Genomic DNA, 10,461 nt, shown 5'->3' on the forward strand with positions numbered 1-10,461 from the left:
AACTTTTTTGGTCCTCTGCATAATTCCTAAGAATGTAAGGATCCCTACTAGCAGTAGATCCAGTAAAATTATGAGTTTTGGCTTGTGGATTTGATTCTGAAGCTTGCAGATGGATAATGTGTATCCTTTTTTAAAATAAGTTTAATAGAGCACAAGAAGCATGACTACTTTAACATTCAGATCATGTTACTATTGTTTCTTCTGTGCTAGTTTTAAAATAAGAGTTGTGGTTTAGTCTATTGATTTGTTCCTTTAGCCTGAATTACTACTTCAGTCTCTTACTTAATTGTCCTTCAGTATTCTGTTGATATCACAGAAGAACACCCTACCATAACATTTATGTGCAACTTCCAATTAAATTGGTTCCCAATAGGCTGTTTTGATCTAGTGAATTCTTCTACCCCATTTGTTTCTCTGTAAATACTTACCCTTTGTTTACTCCTCAGATTCACCTTGAAATAGCAACAGCTAGGGGAGGAGTTCCAGAAGAACAATTAGTGGTACCAAATTCTGATGAGGGCAGACAAGGTTCTTTGCGTAGATACGATATTTTTTATTAGCAGGGATCCAGGTTTTCCATTTCCCATGGGAAAAAAAATGGAGAAAAACACGGATTTTCCCCTTTACCAGAGGAAAATGCAGATTTCCCATTTTAGCAGAGAAATCTATGACCTTTGCAGCATTCTCTGCAGTTCCAGCCTGCAGGGGGCTGGGAGGGAGCGGGAGGAGGGTGGTCACGTAGGGGGCACGATGTGCATGTATATGCATATGGCCGCCAGTCAGCTTGGAGAGAAGCTCTTGCAGGTAGGTGAGTGGAGGAGGATTGAGACCCCCATTGCATGGGACTGGTGCCGCCTTAGTCAGGGGGGCACGTGCCCCATCAGCAACTAGGGGGGTCTTCCTACAGCCAGTCTCCCTGACCAAGTGGGGTCCCCCATGGCAAAACTTACTCCCCTGCCTGTCACTCCCACCTGCCCCCTCCCCACCCGTCGCTTCAGCAGGGAGTGCAGCCAGTCAGGGGGTGCATGTGCACCCCCTATTCATTGCCACTGCTCCATAGGGAGGGAGTTGGGCAGGGCTGGGGTTGCTGCAGGACTATGGGGTCCCCAGCCCCATAGACCTGACAGCTTAGGGGGGCAGGGGGCTGTGGGTGGGGGTAAGGGGCACCAGCAGGGCTGTGGTCAGGAGGGAGGGGGACAAGCAAGACTGGGGGTTGTGAGGGGCACCAGCAGAGCCATTGGACTGTGGGAAGGTCGGGGAGTGAGGGGCAGGAGTAGAGCCAGGGGGGCTGTGGGGAGAAGTATGGGACCTTTCATTTTAATCATGGATTTGGGGGTTTTATGAGAGAATTTGTGATTTTTTTGTTTGTTTTAAATCAGGGAAAACCAGGATCCCAGCTTATCAGACCAACTAAATAGTTGGAAGATTCTTTGCAAGCTTTCAGGCACAAACACCCTTCGTAAGAGTCCCTACATTCTGATGAGTATTTTTATCCATGGTTTGATTTAAAGCAGTGATGCTCAACCTTTCCACCTTGTGGGTCAGATGAGTGGAGCAGGGCCAGTCCATGGGCCACTCCCTCTTGCCCCCACATGCCAGGATTGGTCCCTGGGGGCCTGGTCCTTTCCCTTCCTGTCAGGATTGGTCCCCAGGATCCCAGGACCACCCTTTCCCAATCCCAGCATGCTGGGGTTGGGTCCCAAAGGCTTAGCACTTCCCCTTCCTGGGCCCCCACACTGGGTTTGGTCCCTGTGGTCTGACCCTGTGCACTGAGATCAGGTGCCCAGTCCAGTATGCTGGGGCCACTGGCAGGATCTAGCCTGCAGGTCAAGGGTTGAGCACCCCTGGTTTAAAGCAGCCTTACTGCTGCTGCACACTATAACTGGATGGTCATAGTCTCACATGCTGGCCAGAGATTGTCACTCTCCTATAGCCAGGCATGAAGTAAAATAGAACAACATTGCTTTTTTAGCAAGTGGTTTTGGTGCCAGCACATGAAGCTTCAACATCGTCTTCCTGAAGTTGGAAAGTGTGCTGTCTAGAGGCACAGGTTTCAAAGTTGTGGATAGCATGCTATTTTTTGCAACATTGTAAGTGGTGCATTTCCAAGTTCACAATAATAGCTTTTTAAAGTGCTTTAAATCAGCCAATCACAGAAACAAAAATGGATCCCTGATCCTTCCAGATAAGGTTGAACATACTTTACTTATGTAAGTAATCCTACTGATTTTGCATGAGTGAATTTAAGCATGTAAGTTTTGGCAAAATTTTAAGTCTGTTTGCTGGACTTGACAGACAACTGAGGCTACAATATACATGTACAATAAACAGCAGTGTAGTAATCTATTTCATGTAACTCTTATTTAAAACTGTGTTAATAGAACCAGGATATTTTGTAGAGTTAGGTTCCTACCTCTCTCCACCTAGAAGGATACGGGTTTGTGTAGTACCTGGGGATATACACAGCTACAGCAAACAGTTATATTAGAGATACTCCAGTTGTTTGCTGTGGCTTTTATTTCAAAGTCTGCCATTTCTGTGGCAATTGTGTGGAGTCCACTGATGAGCTCCACCAGTGCTCTTTGCAGTAAAAGCAGTGCTCCTCACAGTAAGATCTGAAGTAAGTAGCTTAGTGGCTTGTCTGAATTCAGCAGCTCTGCAAATTAAGTGTGAACAGCCTGGGATACAAATGATCTGGGACCTACTGCATTAAACAACGTACCTACACTCCACAATTTCTTTCCTTGCCAATGTGCTGTTAGTCTTGGGATCAAATGAAAAACAAAAAACAGGTGAAAAGTGCAACTTAGATGGAATTTCAGTGTCTAAATCCAAAATGTTTGATTCACAAAAACTGTACCTATAGTTCTTAAGTAACTTTATTGGCAAAATCTTGGGTAGCTTATGTTGTAACATACATAGAATCATAGAAAATTAGAGTTGGAAGGGACCTCCCTCAGAAGGTCACCTAGTCCAACCCCCTGCTTAAAGCAGGACCACCTCCAACTAGATCATCCCATCCAAGGCTTTGTGTAGCTGGGTCTTAAAAACCTCCAAAGCTGGAGCTTCCACCACTTCTCTGGGTAACCTGTTCCGGTGTTCTATCACCCTCCTCATGAGAGAGATCTTCCTAATATTTCACCGAAACTTCCCCTGCTACAACTTGCTCCTTGTTCTGTTATCTGCCATTGCTGAGAACAGTCTAGCTCCATCCTCTTTAGAACCACCATTCAGAAAGTCCCCCTCAGTCTTCTTGTCTCCAGACTAAATAAGCCCAGTTCCCTCAGCCGCTCCTCTTAAGTCATGTTCCCCAGCCCCCTCTCCATCTTCCTTGCCGTCTGCTGGACTCTCCAATTTGTTTACTTTCTTTCTGTAGGGGACCCAAAACTGGGCACACTATTCCAGATGTGGCCTCACCAGTGCTAAATAGAGCAGAAGAATCACTTCCCTTGATCCGCTGGCAGTGCAGCCCAGTATGCTTTTAGCCTTCTTGGCAACAAGGTCACACTTGGCTCATATTCAGTTTTTCATCCACTGTAACCCCCAGGTCCTTTTCTGTAGAGCTGCTGCTTAGCATTTTGGTCCCCAGCCTGTATATGGGATTGTTTTGTCCTAAGTGCAGGACTTTGCACTTGTCCTTATTGAAACTCATGAGATGTCGTTTGGCCCAATCCTTCAATTTGTCAAGGTCTCTCTGAATCCTAGCCCTACCCTGCAACATATCTATTACCCCCCAGCTTGGTGTCATCCACAAACTTGCTAAGTAGGTGCACTCCATCCCACCTTCCAGATCATTGATGAAGATACTGAACAAAACTGGCCCCAGGACTGACCCCTGGAGCACTCCATTTGACACTGGCTGCCAGCTAGACATTAAGCCATGGATTACTACCTGTTGTGTCTGGCAATCCAGTCAGCTTTCTATCCACCTTATAGTCCATTCATCCAACCCATACTTTCTTAGCTTGTTTGCAAACATTGTGGAAGACTATAACAAAAGCCTTGCTAAACTCAAGGTATATAAAGTCCGCTGCTTTCCCTGCACACTGTATTTGATACAGTGTGCAGGGAAAGCCACAAAGCCAGTCATCTCATTACAGAGGGCACTCAGGTTGGTCAGCATCAGCTTGCCCCTGGTGAATTCATGCTGCCTGATCCTAATCACCTCCTCTTCCAAGTACTTAGAAATGGATTACTTGAGGACCTACTCCATGATTTTTCAAGGGACAGTGGTGAGGCTGACTGGTCTGTAGTTTCCTGGATCCTTCTCTTTCCCTTTCTTAAAGATGAGCACTCATTTGCCCATTTCCTACTGTCCAGGACCTCTCCTAATCACCATGAGTTTCAAAAATGATGGCCAGCAGCTCTACAAGCATGTCAGCCAACTCCCTCAACACCTTTAGGTGCATCCCATCCAGCCCCATGGACTTGTACATGTCCAGCTTTTCTAAATAGTCCCTAACCTGTTCTTTTGCCACTTGACTGTTCACCTCTTCCCCAAACTGTGCTGACCTTGCCTGTGAAGACTGAGGTGAAAAAGGCATTGAGTACTTCAGCCTTTTCTGCATCCTCTGTCACTAGGTTGCTTCCCCCATTCAGTAAGGGACCCACACTTTCCCTGATCTTCCTCTTGTTGATGACATACTTGTAGAAACCCTTCACATCCTTTGCTAGCTGCAATTCCAATTGGGCTTTGGCCTTCCTGATTTCATGCCTGCATACCCAAGCAATATTCTTATACTCTTCCCTAGTAGTTTGTCCAAATTTCCACTTCATGTGAGCTTTTTGTGTTTTTTCACTAAAAGGAGAACTCACTGGAGAGTTCCCATATCCAGAGGCACTGCCATCGTGGCTGAGTTGAGCACCCCTGTGCATATCTTCTACTTAATTTAATTTGGGGGAAGATGATTATGATTTTCACTAGAAGGACAAAATCCTTGTTTGTTAGTGCAAAATCTCAACTCAGCCTTACCTGTAAACCCAGACTGGTACCTTCATTATAAATGAATGTAATTGAAAGTGATATTTTTACTAAATCTATCTTAAACTTTTGAAGTGTGTTTCAGTGAACTTACCTCAAGCAATAAACTAGGAAAATAAAAGTAGAATAGGCAACACCAGGCAAAAACCACATGATGGTTAAATTGCAAGAAATGTATTACATTTTTTTCTTCAAAGAAACTTAAAATTCTCTAGATATACATCAGACTTGCCTGCAGCATCCAATCAAAAACTGAATCCAGTGACATCTAATTGATACATGACAGGCAGTTTATTAATCATTCATATCCCTTTTTCGTACCCAATGTTAGAGGTTGCAGTCAGTCATATTGAAGACCTTGATATCATTGCTAAAATTGATTCTGCCAGAATAAGTGTGAACTAGAACTAGTGATTAGCATTTTAATAAAGGCATTGACATGTCCTTCAAAACAAAATAAATGAAAAAAACCAAACCAACCCCTGTAACATGTACTGCCTTTTCATGGCCTTGAAATTAAATAGGTATCTAAAACAAAAAGGTATGTTTGTAAGAGCAGTTGTTTAGAGCAGAGGGCAAAGAAATAACAATATTCATAAATATTTTAAAATTGGTAAAAATTGATTTATGTGCGCTTAAGCAATCATTTTGGTTTCTGTAGTTGTTATAGGTAGGGGGCTACCAAATTTGAGACAACTGTGGCTTATTTTGCAGGCAAACCACAGGACTGAAAGCCACTTTTCCGGGTGGTGTACAGCAGGCCCCCTCCACGCTTCTGACTGGCCAAGGGCCTCAGTGTCCTGGCCCCTCACTGCTAATTGGCTGTGAGGGCTATCTGGTCAGCGGTGGGGGGTAGTCATCTTGCTGTGCCTGCAGGCCCCCCACCTTCCTTTCCTCCCCAGCAGACTGTGTGGCCAGGTTGCAAGAGCCACAAGAGTCCATTGTTAAAGGCGCACATACAGGAATGTGGCTATAGCAAAGGCCCCCAAAACTGTTTTTGCATGACCTTGCCAGATGCTACAACTGGTAAGTTTAGCAAAAGGTGCAATGTAATTAACAGGCTGAGATAAACAAGCACTGGAATTTGAAATGTATATTAAACAAAACATCTAGAAGACAGCCTACAAGAAAGCCCTGAAATAAATAATCCAAACAGCACACTGTAGGTTTAGCAGGAATATATCAGCAGTAGGGACTAATGTAACTAGGTGTATCAAATACAGTTTGTGCTATAATTGGTTTAAGTTTCTTAGGTAAGTTGTAAAAAGAAATAGCTTTGTTAGAAAAGATAATAAAATAAAAAAATAGGGTGAGGAAAACTCCTCCTCTTTTGTGTCACAATGACAAGTTTTGCTTAATAGATACTTTCTAGGAGCATGAAAAAACTGGTTCAAACTTGTTTCCCATGTCCCAGGAAACAAAAAATAAGTTGATTTTCCTCTCTTTGGCATAAATATGGGGTACGAACTGGAGGGGAAATTGGGGATTGTTTTGTTTCAATATGGCTTGTTAAATTAGCTCTGTAGAAGCAGGGATGTACAGTTGCTGCCATTTAGATAACTTACCTAATTTGCAGTGCAAGTTTGTGGCACAGCAGTGCCTTTAAACCTGCTCTTTTTGCTACGTCCCCTCTGGCTGCTGACTGTCTGAGAGGCAAAAACCACAGCATTAATTACACTTCGACCACTGGAGTGGGGGAGGCCAGCGCAGAGCAGGGAGGGGAATGCACTGTGAAAAGAACATGATTAAAGGCATTGGCCAACTTCCACTGCCATTTAAGAAGGTCCCTAAAGATAAATATAGTGAAGCAGCAAAAAAAAAAAAAAAAAATATTATCCAGGGCAAAGGCTTCTTACAAAAGTCTGGAAGGAATTTTAATTCTCTCCCTTAACCTGTAGTGGTGAGAGAGTTTACAAGTCATCAAGCCTATTTTATATCTTCTCAGACATTAACAAAGGTACAGATTAATCCATTGCAATGACAGTTTCTGAAATCAAACCTCCCTGTACCAAAAGCTAGGTTAAGACTAATACTTTTATGAAGAACAAAGGACAAGTGAGAGATGAGGTTTGTCTAACCTAGGTTTGATTCAAAATGAGCAATTTAATGATGAAAGGTTGTATCATTACCAAAACCCTGAAACATTCAGTCCTCTTCAAAAAGGAGTGATTGCTAGATTAGTGTCCTGTTTTAACCCCTGCCATTGTTTGCTAGTAACTGGAGGGGGAAAAAAAAATAAATCAGCCAACAAAGCATTGTATTACAAAGTTCACTTGCAGCCCTAGTACACATTACACTTAAGACACGATTAACTAGTTAATTGTGTCTTAAGTAGTTACCCAGCCACGTTAATGGTATGCTAAAACAAGTAATAAGCCACAGTTATTACAAATATGTGTAATTTTGTGACTACTTCCTATCACACCATTAACTGAATATGTGGCTAGACTGGGGCTCCCAGCCATGGGAGTGCATAATGTACTCCTGTAGCTGGGAGCCTCATCAGCTGATCTGGGCTCTTACTTGAATGGTTTGCCACTGTGGCTGGGAGCCCATGTCAGCTGATGGCTCCCAGCCTCAGGAGTGTATGGTGCACCTTTGCGGCTGGAAGCCTGGATCAGCTGACAGGGCTTCCAGCGACAGGAGTTTGCTACTTGCTGGTACCAGGTACCAGTAATATGGCAGGATCTGATGCTTGATTCCACAGTTATGACTCCTGCTATGTATGTGTGGCATGGCAGAAAGTGATTGTAGGGATTATGTATCCGATCCAAGCGTGCCTTCAACTGCACATTTGCCAGGGCCCTTAGACACGTACATTAACTGCAGTGTGTACATCTCCTACCATTTTTTAAATGGTATGTAACAAAACCTAAACCAAGTAACATTCAGGTCAGAATGATTAGTAAGATTTGTATTTTGTTTTGCGAAAAGGAAATGCAGCAGGAATGTGCCAAGTATTTTTATACTAGAAAGGAGCTTTTATTTACCTAGAGGAAAGATATTGCAAATGCTTTAAATACAGCTTTTTGCAAGTGACAAGTAACAATAACATCTGGTATTCTAGACAGTATTAAAAATACAATTTGTGAAAGATAATGAGAGTACATTCAACATCAACAGTGACAACATTTAATTTAAATCTGGTACCCATGCATAAATGAACAGAATGCAGTCAGATTTTCCTTTTGTGAATTTGTTCCTGAAATGTCCTGACTTAAGACGTTTAAAAGCATCCTGAAAATTTAGAGAGCACTGGTAGGGAAGCTTGGATTTCTATTGTGTACTACTCTTGGAACCATTTCTAGCAATTAAATTAGTTCAGTCTCATGTCTATTCAATCCTTTGTGCCTTTACTTAAATAGTCAACAAAATGCAGGTTGTGTTTTTTTGTCATGGCCACACAAGACTGCTTAAAAATACCAAAAAGTATAAAAAGAAATTTTCAACTGTGTTTAACAACAGTGTGAGAGTTTGGGCATCTTGTGTCCTGGTTGGTGTTGGAATTAAAATTACTCACATCAGGTAGTGGTAGAACTCTGAACATGATTTATTAACAAAAACAACTCTCCAAGAAAAGATTTATCAATTTTAAAAACAATCATAACACTTAGTTCAAATGTAGCCTGACACTTTATTGGAAAAGTAACTGGTTTCCAAGACAGAAGATCAAATTTTACTGCCAGGTAGTTCAAAAGTTCATATTCAGGCACAATGCTGGTTTTAAACAATACTTTTATATCCCTCTCATAGAATGGCGTAATTTTCATAAACTTTCTGATAACTAAAATATCTAACAATGGGAGATGCTGGATAAGAAGATGGGCAGGGGACAAGCATATAGAAACTTTTTTTAACCAGAAACTAAATTAACTCACTACAGCATTTCTCTGGATACGATCTTTACCTATATACAAAATTCGGTAAAAAATTGCTTTCAACAAAACTACACAGACTGTATTTAGGATAGATCAGAAAAAGGCAAGTATGACACTGAAAGTCAGTATGTTGATGTCAGACAGTCCAATCAGACAAACATTTTAGCAGGCATCTCTTAAGCATCTCAGCTGCAAAAAAGTTGAGCCTTCTTCCTAAAATGGCAAGGTTAACCCACTGTCATCCATTCTGAAGTTGTACCAGAAACAGTTGATCATTCTTTTATAATACCAAATGGGAAATATTCAGGAAATTCCTGGATTACTTTTAGTGCTTCATTGTACATCTCAAGATCTGAAAGGCAGAGGAAGGGAAATGTTAGTTCAGACACTAATCAAATTCCCCATTATCACCATGTAACAAATATTTATATGGTGTCCACTTTTACCCCAGTATTTGAGAATACTCCCCTCCCCCCGCATCTTTTAGCTAAGTGTCACCATATGTAGGCCTGTCCTGCTGCAGTTTCCCTTGATAGCCAAGAAAAATATCACAGAGGTAGAGATGCATGTTAGTAGTTACATCACGGGGAGACAACAGGTCATTATATTACAGTCATGCTAGTAATCAATATCTTATAAAAGTATTCTGTGCCTTGCTAACCCTCATAATTATGCTTTATAAAAATGGGTGCTATTGATTTTTCTCTCACCTTCATCTACAATAGTAACGTTCAACTAGAGTCTGCCAGTTCCTTTTAAGGGTCAATATTAGCATGGTCAGATCCACAAACACATGCACATGATCCATAGGAATTCAAAGAGGAATCCCTACTTGGAGGGAGTCCTCTTAAATGTGTGTACACAGCAGGGAATGGGGGATCTCCCTCATCCCTCGCTGCATGTGCCCAGTGGCACATTTAAAACCAGTGCACTGGAAGAATGAGTATAGCCAGAGGAGTACAAGGAGCAAGGGCTCTTCTCCTGCAGTAGGAATGGGGAGGGTTCCCACCATGGGAGAATACCCAGCCCCTCCCCAAGTCCCACCAGTCTCCTGGCACTGGTACCTTCCCTGGACTGTCTGTAGCAGCTGCCAATTGTCAATTAACAGCCTACCCCCTTCCCAGGCAGGGGAGAGAGCAGGCTGTCAATGGGCTCCCCTGAGAGTGGTGGTGGCCCAGGAAGCACCCCTCTAGTGCCCATGACTAAAGAGTTTGTCTTTAGCTCGCCAGCCAAAGAGCTGGAACACATGTACACTCTCAAAATAAGCTTTTGGGCTATTTTTGAAAAATTCTTACCAAAGAAATAAACACCTGTCTGTGGCCTATGTCATTCACAGATTCTGCTACCTCACTAGTCATTACTGACTCCAAGATGAACATGGGCCGACAATGTAAGGTCACGGCTGGCAGGGCTAACCGGACCTTGTCATGCATCCACAGGTGCATCTCGAGTAGGGCCAGGGAGGTGATCCTCCCCCTCTATGCGACGCTGGTCAGGCCACAGCTGGAGTACTGCGTCCAGTTCTGTGCGCCCCATTTCAGGAGGGATGTGGACAACATTGAAAGGTCCAGAGGAGGACCACCCACATGATCTGGGGACAAC

General features: G+C 42.9%; 1 protein-coding gene across 1 annotated transcript in view; it reads right to left on the reverse strand.

The window, feature by feature from the left end:
- Nucleotides 1-7,948: 7,948 nt before the first annotated feature.
- Nucleotides 7,949-10,461, reverse strand: part of RPA3 (replication protein A3) — an 11,342-nt gene continuing 8,829 nt past the window's right edge. Inside the window, exon 4 of the mRNA XM_019508472.1 lies at nucleotides 7,949-9,211. Coding sequence (XP_019364017.1) covers nucleotides 9,132-9,211 — 80 coding nt within the window. The 3' untranslated portion in view covers nucleotides 7,949-9,131. The remainder of the gene's footprint in view (nucleotides 9,212-10,461) is intronic.

Source organism: Gavialis gangeticus, unplaced genomic scaffold, assembly GCF_001723915.1.
Source record: "Gavialis gangeticus isolate Ggan-Ray unplaced genomic scaffold, GavGan_comp1, whole genome shotgun sequence".
Classification (NCBI taxonomy): domain Eukaryota; kingdom Metazoa; phylum Chordata; order Crocodylia; family Gavialidae; genus Gavialis; species Gavialis gangeticus.